This window comes from Lipophrys pholis, assembly GCF_963383615.2.
Source record: "Lipophrys pholis genome assembly, chromosome: 18".
NCBI lineage: Eukaryota > Metazoa > Chordata > Actinopteri > Blenniiformes > Blenniidae > Lipophrys > Lipophrys pholis.
In genome coordinates, this window is record NC_137646.1 from 25,004,962 (window position 1) to 25,024,692 (window position 19,731).

The 19,731-nt window shown below is 42.6% G+C and overlaps 2 protein-coding genes across 6 annotated transcripts in view; one reads left to right on the plus strand and one right to left on the minus strand.

Annotated features, from left to right (window-relative positions):
* LOC308123623 (uncharacterized protein) overlaps nt 1-8,342 on the minus strand; it is a 35,865-nt gene extending 27,523 nt beyond the window's left edge. For all 5 annotated transcript variants that reach the window (XM_080486191.1, XM_080486193.1, XM_080486192.1 and 2 more), the window contains exons 1-2: nt 8,249-8,342; nt 253-2,308 (exon numbers count right to left, since the gene is read on the minus strand). In XM_080486191.1, coding sequence (XP_080342317.1) covers nt 253-2,010 — 1,758 coding nt within the window. In that variant the 5' untranslated portion in view covers nt 2,011-2,308; nt 8,249-8,342. The remainder of the gene's footprint in view (nt 1-252; nt 2,309-8,248) is intronic.
* Nucleotides 8,343-15,582: 7,240 nt separating this feature from the next.
* dysf (dysferlin, limb girdle muscular dystrophy 2B (autosomal recessive)) overlaps nt 15,583-19,731 on the plus strand; it is a 65,007-nt gene continuing 60,858 nt past the window's right edge. Inside the window, exon 1 of the mRNA XM_080486854.1 lies at nt 15,583-15,856. Coding sequence (XP_080342980.1) covers nt 15,784-15,856 — 73 coding nt within the window. The 5' untranslated portion in view covers nt 15,583-15,783. The remainder of the gene's footprint in view (nt 15,857-19,731) is intronic.

Sequence of the window (19,731 nt, forward strand, 5' to 3'; positions counted from 1 at the left end):
TGGCAGACTGTTGAACACAACACTTACTGACAAATAACGAAATCCCCAAGAGAAGGTGCTGGTCTACCCCGTAATAAGTATTACACTTTGGTCTTTACCCATCCTGGAATAAAATGTTTAAATTAGAGTCAGCTTGGGCAATTCAAATGAAATCCAATGTTTAATCTAGTCATCACCAATTCAAAACTCTGCCATGTCTTATATATTGTGTGAACAGAGAAACAGTGATATAGAGTGCAGTTTTTAACTCACCCGCACGTGAGAAAACTCTTTGTTACAAGAAGAACAGGTATGTGGGAGCGTTCTTGCTTTGACCATAACAGAAGAAACAGGCTTTATATCCGACTTTGCTGGGTCCTTGGCGATGCCCCCCTTGGCTGACGACTGGCTTAGGGAGGGCTGCAGAGGTACATGGGTAGATTCCACTGGACCCGACACTGGCTGAGCTGGAGGATTAATTGCAGGACTAGAAATAAACACTGACTGAGCCTTAGGAGGCGACAAATCTGTCACTTGTGGAGTGACTGAAGGCAAGGGCTGATGCTTTGGTTGTTTCTGGATCTCCTGCGTTTTCATCTGCTCAGTCAACCCTCGTCCGTGTGTTTGACTTGGATTTTTATGACTATCAAAGACCACAATGCTATGTTCTCCAGAAGGTATACCAGGGACAGGTGTGCAGGATGGTTGGGTGTTTGGCCTTGGCAGAAGAGTTGGCCGAGATTCTTTCACAGTGGGGGGTTTGGAGACTTCGGACTTGAGATGTTGAGGTGTCGAGACGGCGTCTTCACTTGCCAGGGACAAAGTTCCGATAGCTGAGTGAGAAGTCTGATCGTCACTGCTCGGAGCTGCCGCAGAGCTCCGCTCTAAATTATGGAAAGAGCTGGGACTGGTAACAGAGCCTCCCTCACCATGTGAGGAAACGACACCACTGAAATCCATCACGGTTGTACTTTTTTGCAGTGGTTCTCGAGTCTGGCCATTATTGTCTAACGGCAACATAACCGCGCTAACGCCACTGTTCGTTCCACTGCCACTGGCCCGTCCAATGCCATCCCCAACACTTCCACTGCATCCATAATCAGTCACTTCACTCGGTTGGGGAGGCACTGATGACATCTCGTCCAGGTGTACACCTGCTCCTCCAGAATGACTCGGTCGGTCCATTCCACTCACACTGGTGTTGGGTCGGGGCTCAATGTGGGACACAGGCTGAGCCATGGTCGGAGCTCTCTTGGCCTTCCGCATATGGATTTGATGCAGGATGAAGGGCAAGTTCTCGGGGGTTGTCTGTTCTTCAGGATAAGAGATTAGCTCCTCTAAGTCATCTTTGTCAAGTCCAAGGTTCTGAAGGACGATTGCGGCAGACTGTAAATTGTACTTTGGGCAACTGGGTTCCACCAGGACAGGAGGTTTAGCAGGTGAGGGCTGACGATCATTAAAAAAAGGAATGCTTTGCATAGTTGATTGCTGTTGACTGGAGGAATTGAACATGCTGCTTGGACAGCTCGATGAAGCAGATGATGAATAACTGGGGAAAACCTCCTTCCTGGTGGATATGCTATAGTTTGGCAGCCAGTGTGAATTGCTATTGCCGCTTTCTGCAGTAGGGTATATCAGTCCTTGCGAGAATGACGGCATTGAACCGGAGTTCATCCCTGCGCTTGTGGAAAGAATCGCTTCATCTTCCATGCTGACACTGTTCTTTGCTGAAATTGGACTTCTCGCCTCCTCGCCGACTTGGCCGACGAGTACCCCTGCTGACCACTCGACGTTCTCACTCATTCCAGCTCGAGCACATTCCGGCTGGCGGCTCACTGGCAGTGGTAATACTGTTGGGGATGTTACCCAAGAACTGTAGGTCGTTACAGAAGAGCTGGAGCTGGACCCTGGTCCAAGAGGACAAGGTGTCGTTTTTGAGCCACCGTCAGCTTGGGCAGTAGTGAGACTGCACTGCCTCTGGGTGGAACTTTGCTTCTCATAGATGAAGGGATCGTACCGATCATTCGACATGGCGCCGGCAATACGTTTGGTTAAGGAAAGCTGAAGGCCACTAAGTCAGTTGGAGGTTCGTACAGAGTAGACGTGTTGAAGTTTGCTGTCGAAGCCATGGCTCAGCCGGCTACAGCAAGAGCATTGGGGATCTGCATTAGTGCTTCTCGTACGAGGATGGAGTCTGCCCAACGAGAGGCAACCTCCCCGCGAGGGAGAAGGAACAACAGCCTAACAAGAGTTTCTGAAGAACAGCAGTGTTTAGCTTCTCAGAGGGATGATCTCCATCATCTGGATAGTCTTCATGGTCTGGTGCTTCCTGCCAAGATAGACGGTCATATTAGTATTTCTTCCTGGTCTTTAGTGGAACAAATGAACTGAAAAGATAAAACAACAAAAAGAAAAGGACATATAAAAATCACAGGAGCGATAATTAAAATGAGAAAAGCAGATAGAAACCGCTCGAACTTTAGCAAGTTTGTCTTTGACTTCAGTTATGCAAATTAGAAAATAAAATTCATCTATTTTGAAAGAGGAATATGTTACCCTGAAAATCACATTTATTTTTTGTTTTTGCGTTGCGTCATTTTTTGACATTCTTAAACGTCATCCAGGACATAGGAAAACACTAAAGCTCATTTTTTGTTTTGGAAAAGTTTCTTGTTTACGCAGTGACAATGTTTTTTTAAATGATGTGGGTTTACGTGGAAACAGCAGAAACTTTAAAAACAATGTAGTTAGCATCCCAGGCCACTAGTGGGTGCTGTTTATGTAATATAACCACCCACACACACACACACACACATGCATGCAGGGAACAATACACTATAAACATTAACAATTTTCGTACACGGACATTCTAGTGGACAGACGACCAAGGTGGATTGTTATTACGGCGACTGTCAAAATAAAAGCACCAAGTCCCAGAAGAATAAGGAAAGGAAGACATTGTTCTGATTGTCTCTACTGAGCATGTGCAGAAGAACTATTTACCAAGGCCGTGTGATGTCATGTCGAGGCACATTGGTCTGAATGTGAGAGAAACCAAATTTGCCGTCTGTGTGTTTTATCATCTTAGATAAGGAATTACATGATGCAATGAATCCTTCAAACGCAAAGCTGGGCGAGAAGATAAGGGAGGGGGTGACAGGACATTTCACCGCATGCAGCACTTCTCTTATCTCGTGTGTGAAGGCTAACCACAGATTCACGGGGCATTATGTGCCCTCCCTTCCATAAGATCAGAACAGTGAGACAAACGGCCCGTTCACAGCCATTTTAAGTGAAACCACAAAACTTTGTGTTTCAGGTTTCCCTTTATACAACAACGGTGCTCAGAGCCACTAAAAAAAACAAACTCATTTCTGGAAACCGCTCCCAAGGTGAATAGATAGAAATACTGTAAACACAGGTTTGGTTGTCCTCTCTCCTATTCAAATAATTCGCAGGAAGAATCTCGATGACAGACGCAGGTTCTTTCAGGTGGTTCCCTTTTAAAGTTGTGCATCAGATTCTGATGTCAATATGATGAAAACAATGGAGTTTTAAGGTTGGGCCACGAGTTGGCGCTGTTGGTTGTTTCTGTAATGAAACCCCACACACACATGCACGCAGAGAACAATTTGCTATGGATATTTAACAATGGGAGTACGCAGACGTTCATATGGACAGGCGACCATGTTGGATTGCTGTTACAATGCAAGGCTGCACGATATCAGGAAAACATAGGATAATGTGTTTTGATGACGACACGACTTACAATAAATGCGCAAATACTTTTATATTTGATTGGAATGGCCACACTTTGGTTTGTGCCTGTGGGTGTAGTACATTAATTCATCCACAAGGGGGTGGAATTGCATTGTGGGCCATCAGTAGTGAGTACAGGTGCTGTTGGTTGACAGAGTGGAGCACAAATGGTTACTGAAGCGGTGGTGTCCACTCCATCCGGCAAATTCTTCCATCCCAGTCATATTTCTCAGACACATTGCGAAACTCTCACAACGCGTCCTAACTAGCGGTGGCGAAACTAAAAACAGGAACAGATTCAGTGACTCTGCAGCTTTTTGCTGAGCTGTTTTCAGTTATAAAAAGAGAAAGTCTGTGACCGATCCGCCATCTTGGTTCAGTTTGGACGCCCGGAGCAGACAGACCCTGAGACGCATTTGTCCAATCAGGTGGCTGGAACCCAGCCTTGGGCCTGCTGGTTCCTCCCAGCCACAGTCTGCAGGAGGTGTTCCACATAACTGGTGCGGATGTACCCGGGGGGACTCCCCGCTTCTGTTGTTCAAACCTAAACTAGCGTTGCAGTTCAGTTAAGCATATTATTTACCATTCCTTCCAGGTGCGGCTTGTAACGCCATGCTACATGCTACATGCTAAAGAGCTTCGGGGCTCAGTAGCAACGTTACCGTGAGAGAAATCTTGTTTTGTCTAGTGAAGAATCATTTGTCATTCTGCAGCACTTTTGGAACCTTGGCGCTACTTTTTTCGTGTCCTTCAGCGCAGGAAGCAGGAGAATCTTTCCCAAAACAATCTCAGCCTTTAAGACGACGCCGTCTGACTTCAGACTCAAACTCCTGGACAATCATGCAAATGTTGTACTGAGACTTCGTCTCTTCTTGCAGGAATAATGTGATAAAATTGTGTTTAATTTTTTTTTCCCAAATCGCTCTCAGTCTGATTCCTGTGTATTCTTTATTTATTTATTTTTTTTTCATTTCAGGCATGTGACATTTAATACATTCTGTGCAATCACATACATCCAAAAATATATACACCATTTGATATTAATGAATAAATAAATTATATCTTATGAAAATATAGTTATACAAAAAAATATATAATCTAAGTTTAATTAGACCCACACATACTTATCAACATACAGTACATACATACATACATACATATCTCATATATTTGATTAAAACGCCTAAAAAGGGGTAGAAAGAAGTAAACTTATTAATTCCTACCTTTTCTCCAATATTTAAGTTATATATGCTAATTATCTTTCTGTATTAAAAATACTATTATATATGTAAATGTGACTGTGAGAATGTTATCTAATGTCGAAGACTTTTATATATATATATATTTATATATAAAACTTTTTTTAAATTTGAAAACGAGTAAACGTGGCCTAAGATGACAAATTGTTCCAATTAAAGGAATAGCTGCTTTAACATAAAAGCTTAAATATAATCACCTGCAGCTGCACGCAGAAAAAAACCAGCGACGCAGGAAAGAGAAGAACTAGGTATAGTACTTACGAGAAGTGGAAAATGTTGCAAACAAAAGAAATGTGCAAGATAACATGCAAAGAAGTGCAGCGACGACGATAACAGATCCTTATACGGGAGGTAAACAACAGGTGCAGCAGTCAGGATGTGGTTGAAACCAAATGGAGTCAGAATATTCGAGTCAGAATAAGAAACTAAGAAAGAACCGGTTCGACCAGGATAGAAACTGCTGCACAGAACGAAGTAGCCAGGAAACCTCCTGAGCAACAATGACAGAGGAAAGATAACCAATCAGATGAGAAAGGGATCAGTACCAGGGTAGAAGAACCGACTGAAATAACACTCCGGCGCCCTTCTTCACCGCAAGCCGGGGCACTGCTGGTTGGTTTTACTCGGAAGAACCGACCAGGCGCTGGATTCTTTCGGTGTATGCCATTCTTAAGAGTGATTGTTACATTTGGGTAAGAAAACTTTGCTGAGGAAAAAGATCTCGGCTATCTGCTTCTCTCGGATCAACGAACGTGCGGAATTCCAGCGGTGAGAGGAGAATTCCAACACTACGATGAATCGAAACCAATCCTGTGTATCTGGGTGTGTACATGTGGACATTTACACCCAAATTACACGGAGATGGAGTTCCGCCTTGGCAGACGATTTTCAAAAAGTTGCTTTTTCAGCACCGACAACTTGACGTAGAGCAGGAAAGTAGGAAGATAACCGACACAACACGGACAGCCGGAGTCCCTTTTTTTTAGGAGGAGGACTACGTTTGTTAGTTCATATTTCAAAAGAAGACGAGGGGTGGGGGGTCTGGGGATGTTTCAATTACTTTTGGAGTTTTACCTTAATGAAATCGATCAAATCCAGAAGGAATTTGCAGTATGAACGGATGCTTTCACACTCGTCATCTCGTTTCTTTTCCAGTTCGGCTTGGAGAAGCTTCCCCCTCGTGTGCCGCCCTATTTTGGCGGAGTCCCACAGGGTTCTCTCCTGGGCCCACCCGCCCCTCTTATTTTCTATATACATGCTTCCCCTGGGGGAAATGTTGCGCAGCCTTAATGTCAACTTTAATTTTTACGCGGACGACACGCAGTGCTATTTAGCAGTAAAGCCTGGCACCACTGGCACCTGGCACCTGGCACCACTGGCACCACTGGCACCTGGCACCACTGCCTCTATCCTGGAGGTGCGAAACCTTTTTACACCTGAATGGCTCAAAAACCAAAATCGGTTTTATTGTCTCCAACGGTTCTAGTGATTTTGACACGTCCTCAAAAAACAACACCAATTTAGGCGTGATGTTCGACTCCGACCTGAACCTTGACTGGCAGGTGACCAGGGTATTCCAGTCCTGCTTTTTAACAGCCAACATGGGGGGGATTCCTGGACTTTTCACTGGCTGCCTGCCAGTTTTAGAATTGATTTTAAAATGTTACTGCTCGTCTTTAAAGCCTCCATATACTCATTACCAAAGGCTGCTCACTATGGAACTCACTATGCTGCTTTAAGTCTCGTCTTAAAACTTGGTTTTTATGAACAGAAGCTCTTTTGTTGTTGTTTTCCCTGATCTCTCTTTTTTTATTATCTGCATTTTGTTATTGTCAATTTCATTGTGGTTTTAATGCAAAAAGCACTTTGCAACTATTTTTAGAAAAGTGCTATGAAAATAAAGTTAATATTATTATGATCTAAAAAGACTGGTAGGGTGGGAAAAAAAATCTATATTATATTTAGGGTTTATTTCCCGTCACATTTCACTCCTGCTTGTTGTCCAATAGAAGGAGTTTGTTAAAGTTGAGCCACAGCGGGTGTCGGTTTCTGTATGTAAACAAAGCACAACGTGTTTTTCATAAATCTGCACCGCAACATCTGGCCTGCGGTTCCTGGCTCTCACGTCTCCCCCGCAGGGACTTGGCCACTTAATCACCCGGACATGTCTTCAGCTGGCAGACACAGGCATTTGCATGTTGCTCCCTCTTTCACACCGACTTCCTTTGAGAAAATAAAACTCTTTTTTAAAATCTCCCCGAAATGAAAAGTTTGACAGTCAAGCGAGCCTGCCGTGCAGCTGTCTGCTCTTGTCAATTGTCATCTATGCAGTGCACTATTTCCGCCAACACATTTCAAAATAAAAGCTCCAATCGCTTCACGAGGAATGCCTAGGGAACTTTTATAGAGAATGAATTATTCAAGCTAAAACCTACTTAGTAAGGTTTTGAATTGATTGAAGGTTTATTTCAGACATGTGGCCACAGATTTGATTATTCAAAACAACAACAAAATTAAATAAAAACACACAGAGCAAATAAACATAACAGAGCCAAAAATAATGAATTAAATAAATAATGAGAAAAGGGGTAGGACGAAAGGTTCATTCAATCAATGTATGGGTGGAATATTAAATATTAATTTCGATATATTAAGTCAAACTTTATTCTTATTTCTATTTTTGATAATATGGTGTTGCATTTCAAAATAAAAATACATATGACTATAACCAAACACCCTGATTCCAAGGTGATCTCGTAACAAAAAGGAATTTTGGAGTTATTTCACCTTGGAATCAGGTGTCCTATTGAATTTTCAGAGTTGTTTTAGTGAGTTACTGAGTTAATCCTACTTTAAATAAGAAAGAGTGTTTGGTTATGTTCTAATTTTCAAATAGATTTTATTTTGAAATGCAGCGTCATACTAAAAGAATATAAGTCTGACTTAATCTTTTAAAAACAGTGTCATTTCTTCGATACACTAGTTGAATTATCTTTTAATAAGTAGTTTTTAGCTTGGAAAAAAAATCACTTTAAAAGGGTTCGATGTGATTGGAGCTTTTATTTTGCAATCGATCGGCGGAAATAGTACAAGTTTAACAGCGACATTTAATGAAGCAAAAGTCTATCAACAATCTATCAGCCACAGAAAAGACGGAAACAGACACAGTCTCGAGCTGACACACACACACGCGCGCACACACACTCACACACACACACAGAGACAAAGCTCAGGTTCTGCGCTCAGCGTACCGTCAGTAGTTCGGAGGTGGCCCGGACGCCAGGAGGAGTCGCTTCACGCTTACGGCTCGCTCGCTCGCTGCTTCGGCTCTAATCGGACTTTCCCCCGAACACGGACGGAGCTGACGACGCGTGTCTCCTGCGCATGCGCGTGACCACACCCGGTGACGCGGGCAACTCCACTAATAATAATAATAATAATAATAATAATAGTTTTAGATCTTTATTTCTACTGTTATAATATTTATTACGTATGGGTGTAAAAATATAAAATACGATTAAATAAGTTTAATTTTTTTTCATACCTGTTGTTGAAATAAATATGCAAATATGTGTAGATGTGTGTGTCTGTGCGCTTCGGTTGTAAATTTATCTATTATGTCTTTATGCATATTCATAAAACATAGATTTATTTATTGATATAGATTTACTTACAATGTGTGTAAAAAGGAGACAATCTGAGTACAAAAATACTTCCTCCCAGTGTAAACATATTGCAGTACTAACCACCCAATTATTTATTATAGTCACATTATTGATGAGTTTGTCACGGTCGTTATGTTATTATGAGTTTTGTGGCTTGTTGTCTCCATCTGCTGGACACATCACAGCTGGATGAAGCTGGTTGGACCCAATGGTCTGCAGACCCGGAGACAGCAGTGTGATGACCCGCTGCCGGAGGACCCGCACTGCTTTGTGTAGACAGCGCCACCTGCCTTTAAAAAAAAGAAAGTACATATAATAGTTCAAGTTATAGAGTTACAGTTTTAAGGGTGATTTAAATATACTGTTGTATATGGTGGCATCGGAGTGCAAAACACTATCAAAGCACTAATCACTACAAAATAAAATAAATACAGAAAAAAATCCAGAAATTCAGAAACATTACAAAGTTAAAAAAAAATATATATACAATTCAGTGAACAATACAAAATAAAATGAATGTGAAAAAAACTACGAAATAAAATTAATGAAAAAAACACAACAAAATTCAGTGAACACTACAAAATAAAATAAATAAACACTACAAAATTCAGAAAATATTGTAAAGTTAAACAAAACACTTCAAAGTTCATTAAACATGACAAAATAGATAGATAGATGATAGATAGATAGATAGATAGATAGATAGATAGATAGATAGATAGATAGATAGATAGATAGATAGATAGATAGATATGTAGCCCAGTGAAAAATATAAATAAAGAGTGAAAAGCATATTAAAAATAGATTGAAATATATAGTGTTTTTGTTTCTTACAAATGTATGAAATGCGTAAAAGCTTATTTGAATGCTTAATATATTTCATTTTATTTTGTAAAACCAATATTCTGAGTTGCCTGCCTGGAGAGATGTCTGCTGCTGATTGGATAATAGGGGATCCTGAGGCGAGCAGGAGGGCGGTGCGGTTGAGCAGGTGTAGGTGTGTTTTCACCAGCCTGGGAGGGAGGCAGCAGAGGAGACGGAGACAGAGCAGCATGAAGGCGGTGTGTCAAGGAGTTCTGCATGAGCATCTCCTGCTAAGAGAATGCTGACTAAGCAACCTGCGTAACGACGCCTCGGCTGAAGCTCCACAGCTGAACCGCGTCTGTTCATCGCTGCTGGTCTCTGGACTGTCCCCTCCAGGATTTTGTTTCCCACCAGAAAACAGTTGTTTGGGCCCACTCCGCTCAAGCAAGGTATTTTGTTACGGGTTATTTTGATTTAAAGAATTTTTATTATGCCGGCTTAGGCGAACCTTTTTGTGTTGTTTGTTTTTATTGGTGAAAATAATTGTCATTTTGTTTTTTTTTAATAAAGTAAAACTTTATTTGTTCACTGTTAATATGATTTCTGTGTGATATTGTTTAATGTAAGTGGAATTTCAAGGGTTTAAAGTTCAGCAAAAAATGAAAATCACTCGAATTCAAGAGAGACGACATAATTCAAACCTCTAACAAATAAATTATGGATAAAAAAAAATGATTCAAAAAAATGACATTTCAGAAAGCACTACAAACATTTTAAAAATAATTTATAATTCACTAGAATTTCAATAAACACTGCAAAATTCAAAAACACTACCCAAAAAATACAGCAAAATAAAAAAAAAACAACACCACAAATTTCAGAAAATAGTACAAGATTAAAATAAAAAACGAACACACAAGTCCCCACAAGTGAGACAAATCCCCTCACACACGCACACACACACACACACACACACAGTGGGCTTTAGTATCAGGTCATCAATGCTTGCAAACAATCAACAATCCAAACTCTGCCATCTTAAACCAACACGTGGGGCGAACAAGAATGTGCCTGCCGGTGCTCCTCTGTGCAGACCAGGCAGAAATACTGGGGGAGAATGAAGAGGGCTTTCCACATAGATGGAGTTGTTTTCCTCCGTTTCCATGGAGACTGAGTCGTAACGTTTTTGAAAAGTCCCCCCCCCCCCCCCCCCCCCAAAAAATGCTGTTGGAGCATTTTCAAAAAGTTGTGTTTACCCTCGTTTCCAGAGTGTTTTCGAAAAGTACCACGCCAGCCCCCCCCCCCCCCCCCCCCCCATTCCCACTTGTTCTTTGATACTTGTGGGGACCTCATGTCACAGTGGGACACAGAAACGGAGGTCAGGTCAAAGGTCACACACACGAGGCCAGGCTGTGGTTATAGGTCGGTTCAGTTCATGCTGAGCGTTATGGTTCAGTAGAGCTGCTAAACCTGCATGAACTGAAAGAGTCAATAGATTCTCCTCAAGAGCCAGAGAAACGTACTGAACGAGGCGACGCTCTATCTCAATGGAAAGGACCGACAAGGATAGGAATACAAGTATGTGTGTTACTGGCCCTTTAAGCCTGCAGTGATTGAAGGGACTGCGTGTGTGTGTGCATGAGTCAGCCGGTGTACCGTGTGTGTGTGTGTGTGTGTGTGTGTGTGAGAGAGAGAGAGAGGGATGGGGTGGGGTGGGGTGAGGTGACGGTGTCCAACTGAGACAGCTGAGTGCTGCAGCTCCGCCAGTCGCTGTCTCAGTCGTTATTCATTTAGTCTCTCGTTTCCATTTGTTCACCTCTCTCTCTCTCTCTCTCTCTCTCTCTCTCTCTCTCTCTCTCTCTCTCTCTCTCTCTCTCTCGGATGCCCGTCGTCCGGACCACAGTGGGACCACACTTAGCTGCGCCGCGGGGGAGCCATGCTGCGGGTCTTCATCTTGTGCGCGGAGCGGCTGCAAACGCCGGACGACGACATCAGCGACTCCTACTGCACCGTCACCCACGAAGGTATGGGCGGGCGAGCGCTGGAGTAACTCGCACTGTGCACGTGAAAGCCTGCCGACGTCGTCCGGAACAGCTGAGGGGTTATTCTGGGAAAGCCTCGGGTGGCGAGGGAGGAGGGCGACGGGCCGGGCCTCAAAGTAGGACTGCAATAAAGCATGGCTCTGTTTGTGAGATATCATATTGGTAAACAAAGGCCACACGGTGGTTCAGAGTTTCTGCCTCACAGTGAGATTACACAGTTTTCTTTACCTGTAAATTATATTCAGAAATAAATGAAACGCGGATATTCGTAATGACGGACGACCAAGTTCGCGACTGTAAACTACAAAGTCCCAGGAGAGTATGGACCGGGGAGCCATGACACTCTGGGGGGGGGGGGGGGGGCGCCATGTTTGTTGTTATTTATCTACTGAGCGTTGTGACAAAGTGCCACCATGGGAGCCGTTTCCAAAGAGGTTGCTTTTTGCAGTGAAACATAAATGATCACCAGCAGGGGGCAGTGTTTCTTTCTTTCTCCCGCTGGGTGATTTACGCAAAACGCACACATTTACCAATTTACCAAGACATTCGCCTCATTTCTGCTGTCCTCACAGTCCTGTTGCCTTCTTTGTTCGTTTTGCTGAGCAACACATGCGCTATACGGCACGACGCTGCCCCCACGGGTCATCAGTGGTATTACTCCAAGGAAATTACGACGGAATCCACCATTCGTATATATGTCAGACTTGGCATCGAGCATAAATGGACGTTAACTCATCACTCCGTCAAGACGAGTGCAGTTTATATCCTTTAATTCAATTGTTCTGTGTTTTCGAAAAAATAATTATGACACTTATGTGTAAATGTAGATTTATGGACAAATTGTCTTGATTTATGGTACGCTGTGATTCAAGTTAAAACTTTTGTCATCCCGTGCTTTTATTTTTTTGACAAGTTTCTGCATTACTGTGTTGCTGTTTCAGTGCTAATGGAACAGTTTAGTCCTTCAAAATTAAAGTGAAAGCAGACTTTTGCCACCCTCCCTGCAGGTCTTATGGCATAGAAAGCTCATCTTATAGTCGAGGATCACGAACAACCAGACGTCTGAATAACCGTGAGTTTTAAATGTGTCATGAACTCGTGACACTTTGGTGCACAAAAGTTTCCCTGTGTGATATATAGGCCAGCGCCTGCAGTGAGCAGTTCTCAGGATAAACGCATCGATCTGGTGCAATAGCCTGGAATTACAGATGCTTTGCCAAATATATGGAAGTATATCTGTGCATCACTCCTAACTCTTAATAGTTTATTTTAAACCATCAAAATCCCTTTGGATTTTAAACGCTGTCAAATTTATTTTTTTCTTCCGTTTTTTTTTTTTTTTTTTAACATCTAAAAAAATATACATGCAAAAGAGCTGGTAAATCCGCGTCAATAGGGAGATGCAACCGATCCCTGTCTCATCCACCCAACAGCCAATCAAGGTGCACTCTGTTGGTCACGTGACAACTCCAACAGGAGGACAATGTTTTTAACACTGAATTTTTTTAGATGTTGGAAAAAATCAGAAGCAAAATAAAAAATTATGTGCTCCAGATTCGACAGCTTTTCGAAATTCAAAGTCTGATTTTGATGGTAAAAAAAACTCTGAGTCAGAAATTGAAACTCGGCACAGATTTATTTCCGTCGGAGGAAACCAACAAACGGAAATGATCAACCAATCTGATCTCGTTTAGTTTAGATGAAAGCTGAGGCGGCCTGTCGACTACAGGAAGTGATGCGGTGGGTTTTGAGGAGCAGGAAGTGAGTATCAGCAGAGTGAATATCAGATATCAGAGAGAGGAGGGGTGGCGGGGGAGGGGGGGGGGGGGGCATTCAGCTGTTTGCTGGTGTTGTCATCATTCTGCCCGATCACACGGCAGAAACACGGAGAGAAATCCTGCTGCGAATTCAGGATGAGTCACTGCTCAACACAGAAAATAACCTTTCTTTGTTTTTTTTTATCATTTATATGCAATTACACTTTTATAATCAATTTCAACATGATTTTTAGTTTTGCACATATATAATTCTCAGTTTTAGTCCTCAGGGTAGTTGAATAAGAACAGTGGAAAACTCACACTGCGCTCACCGGGTGCCGACAGTCACACAGTCACACAGTCAGGCACAGGTGAAACACATCAGGGCGGCAAGCAGCCTGAAACAAGAGACGGCATGAGATTTCAAACTAAAACAGGAAACGGACAAGACAGAAAATGTTCGCTGTAACACGAATTATTCTTTCAAGCAAAAATATAAGTTTAATAAAATAACTCCTCCTGGGTGAACATAATAAAGTATTTCCATCACCTCAATGAGTTATTCATGAGATATCTTGTCGTGTAAATGGACATTTTTATTTAAAATGCAAAAATGATGCGCTTTAACTTGAAACGTTGTGTAAATAAAGGTTAATTCAACATATTTATGCCGGTAGAATCTGACTTAATTTTATCGGTCATTCCAACTTGCGTGATAAATGTATGTGTTATTAATTTATCGTGGTAAATACAACCACATTTTAATGATGTTGGTGAAACTAAAGTACTCTGCGTTTTTGATTTACTCACTACTCGGACAGCCCCCTCAGAATTAAGTTGTGTCAACATAAATTCATCTACAAACGACAAGATCTAAGTGTTCAACCTCAAAACATGGATTTGGTAGAAGTTAATATCATCTTGATGTCACAAAGTTTTCCAGCTCAGTTAAGAAGTACACAGCTGACATCATGAGTCATGAGGATAAAATGAGCCGAGCTTCATGTTTTCCCCACAAGTAGTTAATTTTCTCTTCTGCTCCGTGAAAACGCTGGATACGCTTAAATACTCCTACACGTTGAAAAATAATGAGTATGTTTGAAAAACACAGTTTTCACAATAAATACATGAAATGGTGAATTGTAATACAATAATTTGAGGTATTTTCAACTGATAACTGGTTCAAATGTATGGATGAAAATGGTGTAATTTTCATGTGGGGCCACCAGTGGGTGCTGTTTGGCTTTTTTTAGAACGAAACCACACACACATGCAGCAGAGAACAATACATTATATAAACAATGCCAATGGGAGAACACGGACAGGATTGTTATTACGGTGACTGTCAAAATAAAAGCACCAAGTCCCAGGAGAATATGGACCTGGAGTTATGACATCACAGAGGAAACTTTGTTCTGTTAGGATCTACTGAGCATGTGCAGAACTATTTACCACAGACGTGATGTGCATGCACGCTGTCAAGATGGAGACGGAGTCCATTTAATAAGAATTTAGGTTCTTTTTTTTTTTTTAACTGTCTAAATGACTTATTTGTAATCTCAAAACTTTAGAAAGAAAAAAGAACTTTACTCTGTTCTTTTGATGGGAAAAAGAAATCTGGATCTCTTGAGTTTTATTTATTTTGAATTAAAATTCAATGCATGATTTAATCAGCTGAAACCCAATGACAGATATCGATTCCTGCTTAATTTGTAAATAAATAGTTTTTTAATGTGGGACCCAACAGACTTGGCGTGTTAAACCAAAGGTCTAAAGTCAGGGACGCTTATTTTTGTGTTTCCTGGGAACTTCGGATTAAAATCTGTCCATAGAATATACAAACACAAGCTGGATTAAAAGAGAGGCCGAGGTAGACATAGGTCGGTAGATAAAGTGTGGGCAATCGTAACATCTGGGCACGGCGGGAGTCACAGCGAAGAGACAAGAGAGGAAAACGAGCACAGGAAATGTTGAGATTTCCTCTGGATATGAGGTGTGTGTTCCTGACACACTCGCTCACTTGCTTTGCTTTTCCCAACCGGAGTGTCGCAGTGAGTCAGAGGGAGAGAAACCGGCTTCTTTTAGGAATCATCTTCACTCGTTTCATTGTTTTTGTCTCGGTCTGATACGAGTTGAAGAAGGGAAGGAATCAGCCTTTTCCTTCTTTTTTTCCTTTTTTTGTTTGTGGACGCTTATTCTTTTCACCGATTCGGACTTCAGTTACTTTGGACCTTTTTGATAATTTTTTTTGTTTTCTACATTGAAGGCCATTCTTCGGACACATTCTGCCCCGTGGCTTCTCATTGGTTGGATTTAACCGTAACGACTGGAGATATTTCAGATTGAGAAAGCTCCCGTGGTCATGTAATCCTCCCCGGACACTCTTTCTGTCCCTGTCTTTGTCTTTGTCCAACACGCGCGCCTGTTGGCCCGGGTGGATTAGGATTCCTCTCATTCTGAGATATTTAGGCCTCGCAGGTTTTAGGGACTCCGCTGGACTCCTGGCCACGTTCCCGCCATGTTGCGTTGCGTTCTTCAGCGAGCCAACAACCTGAGACACTCGGACCCCCTGGCCAGCGTCACCTTCAGAGGTAAGACGACGCTCGGAGGGTCGGTGGCACATGGACTCGCACGTAAACTTCCACTTTCAGGTGACGCAGTGAAAACCAAACGCCTGAAACGGCTTCCTCTGATTGGCCACCGGGGGGCGGTGTCAACACTGTGTGGAAGCGGCACTACTTGATGGTGATGAACTGTCGTTATCAAAGAGTTGCTGAAGATGCTTTCTGAGTCTTGAAGGGAAATAAATCGACCAGTTCTAGTTTAACGAGCATTAAACAAGTCGTCTCATTGGAGCAGACGCTTGACAGTCAATACAGCTTTAGCATTAGCGTAGCGGTTAGCTCTGGGAAGTGCTGTTGTCTCACGGTGAGACAGTCCCGGGACTGTCTGCTTGTAGTTTGCACGTTTTACGTCTCGGTTTTCTCTGCGATCGTACCAAACGCCAGAAGAATGATGCTGATTGGTGACCCTGGTTTGAGAATGTTCATGTGTGTTTGACCTGTGATGGAAGTTCTGACTTGTTCAGCCGTCGGCTGCGATCGTGACCTTGAGCTGAAGAGGGTAACGACGGGTGGATGGACGACCGAGCGGAACGCTCGTATCACGTGGTTATGCCGTCAGAGTTCAGTCTTTTTAAACTCTCGTCCAGTCTGAATGTGAACTCTGCCTCAGAGAGCAAAGCTGTTTTTTTTTTTTTTTTTAACCAAATGGCGGAAAGGATAGCAAGAGGCACAAGGCGAAGTCGTTGGGGTTACCTGGCTGCCTGTTCTTTCCATGTGTTTGTTTTTGTACTCTCCACGAGTCCAACTCGGCCTCCTTAATGAGGTGAACTCCGCTCGAGGCTTCCTGCCTTTGTCTCCACGCCGCTTCCTGGTGCCATCACACACAGGCTTCTGTCAGCCTCGCATACCGAAACCTAAACGTGAATCCTCGGTCGAATGCTGAACGCTAACGCTGATCCAGGTGGTCATAGATCAGGAAATTAGATTTTTAGACTCTGCATCTTTGGTTTCGTTGGTCTCCATTGTTTTTCTGCAGTGGCTATAGAGAAGTCTGAAGAACGACCAGTTAGACACACTGACACTGACCGAACCCTTCACCAGTGGTCCTCTACCATCTGTTAAACTGGATTATGTGGAGTCTGGGTCTAGTTTAGAGAGGGTCTGGGTCTAATAGCTGGTTAATCTTGTAACGGAGCGGGTTTTAAAAACGGATCCTGTACGTCTGGAGGGATTTCAGAAGCAGTTGAGTTTGTGGTGTTTCCCGGCAGGCTGTCAGTGGGTTGTGACGACTTCAGGAACAACTTGAGGAATTCAGAGCAGAGGAAGCATGCCTGCTCCCCCCAATGAAGACATACCATGTCCATTTATAGAAAGAAGCAGGGTAATCTGAAAGAAAGCAAAGAACCTCAGGAAGGCGAGAAGTTATTCAACTATTTATGAACCACTTATCTGCATGTTTTGCTTAATTTAATTTAATTTCAGTCATTTGTAATGGTCTGTGGTGAATCTTTCTTTTATTAATGATAAAAAACAAACAAACATAACAAAACAAGATTTTGCAGTGTCTTGTCGTTTTACAATCAATATATCGGAATTGAGTTTATACGTACCAGCAGAATAAATAAATAAATAAATAAATAAATAAATAAATAAATAAATAAATAAATAACATCCCTGCTGAGCGAGTTGATGTAGTCAATAAAAGCTGCCAAGCTTTATAGGAAGTTTTCAACAAACCATATTAAAAAATAAAAAGGGGGAATGAAATGAAGTAAACGAAGCTGCAGGTCACCGAAAACGATTCCTTATAAAAAAACTCCTGCCAAAGTGGAAATTTTGGAAAAATTGAGACAAAAGCGTCATCGGCGTCACGCGTGTGACCAGTGTCTACAGTTTTCCAGGATTCTGATTGTATTTCATGGCTTTATTCTCCTCGTCACACTGCCCCCTACAGGTTTGGCATGGTCATCGTCACTCCTAACAATCTTCAGCTTCAGTGTTTAACGCACATATTTCCTCCATGACTGTCGTTAAGTCATCGGTGGGAGTTTGAAAGAAAAAGACTGAAATAGTGAAGTAAAAGCTTTTATTTTTGCACTCTCAACGCTTTATCAGTTTATCTGCAGAAACACACGAAGTGCTTCTTTCTTTTCTGCGGGTGTGTATGTGATTAAATGTGAGCGTCTGTGTCTCTCTATGGCAGGATTTCCGTTCCTACGTGTTGATATTGGAACAGTAAGTGTTGTCGTCCGTTAAAAAAAACAACAACCCAACAACCCAGAAATAAAAGCTGTCCGTCCGGCTACTTCAGCCCGGTCCTGCTCTAACTTTAGTTCTGACGTACGTCCACATAAACAAACACCACGGTCTTGTATTATCCTGTCACAGTGGGAAGCTGCTTCTTAAGGTTAAGGACTTGTGTGTATATTTATATATATATATATATTACTATAGATTTCTTCCTCACATTGATGAGGAGAAAAAAACCAAGAAATGTGTGATGGTGATACAGATTTAATCAGAACTCCAGAGTCTTGACGTTACGTCAGATTGTTCTGTTCTCACTGCAGGCAGAGGCCACACGGTTCCCCTTTTCTGCTCACAAGTGACCCACATCCCGTCGCTCCAGTGACTGTGTGAACGTCGCAATTCAGACTTTCTGCCCATCAGATCCAGGCCTCCATCATGTGGGATCTAATGTGTCTGGTGTTTTTCAATCCGACGGCCGTCTGAACGGTCGAGTGCGCTCCTTTCCCTCGTCATGTTGTCTGGATTCTCTCGGCTCCTGTCGCACAACCCCTTGAAAATGGATCAGCGTGACCAGCGTTGCCAGATTGGGGGCGCCACCCCCTCTAATTGTGGAGCCAAATTCCCCGACCATTTTTCTTTCTTTTCTTTTTCTTAGTTTATTTCGTGTTCTTGATTCCATATGATGATGTTGTGGTTTGAACATGATTTCTACTGCGGTTAAGATTTCAGCTGGTTTTTAATAAGGTCAGGTTGACCAAAACGATGATGTCATCACTGGGGCTTCCTTTCTGTTTTTGATGTATTTCTGAGTTACACTGCCTCCTACAGGCCTGGCACATGTACTACATCATTTTGGTTAATTTTTATGGTGTTGTGTGGTGGTGATGTTTTCTGCGCCGGCGCTGCGTGAACGGGAAACTTTTTTTTGAGAACGGTGATGAGCAAAAACATTGTTTTGGCGTGTGTGTGTGTGTGTGTGTGGGGGGGGGGGGGGGGGTCGATCATGATTGGTTAGTTAGTTTGAATTGAATTATTTGCTAAAAGTTGGGAAAGTGTGACTGCAGTGGTAATCCACAATGTTCAATAAACATCAAGTAATTAATCAAACACACACACACACACACACACACACACACACACACACACACACACACACACACACACACACACACACACACACACACACACACACACACACACACACACACACACACTTTGACAGTTGGGGTCCAAACTTAGTCTTCCCATACCAATGCCTCACAGTCTGTTCTATTCTCAGCTCTCAGACAGAAAATGTGCCAAGCTGAACCAACCAGGAAGTGAACCGAGTGCCACTTCCCATCTGTGAGACATGTCATGCTGAGACACATGGGACACACACACACACACACACACACACACACACACACACACACACACACACACACACACACACACACACACACACACACACACACACACACACACACACACAATGTGACCTCTCAACCCTTCTGTGGAAGGGTGGAGATGTTTTTTAAGAACAGAGGAACATGTAACAGGTATTTTTGTGCGAGTCTGAGCTTACTTCAGTGTGTGTGTGTGTGTGTGTGTGTGTGTGTGTGAGTGATGACTGTGGAGAAAACAGGAAAGCCTTTCTCAGGGTGTGCACG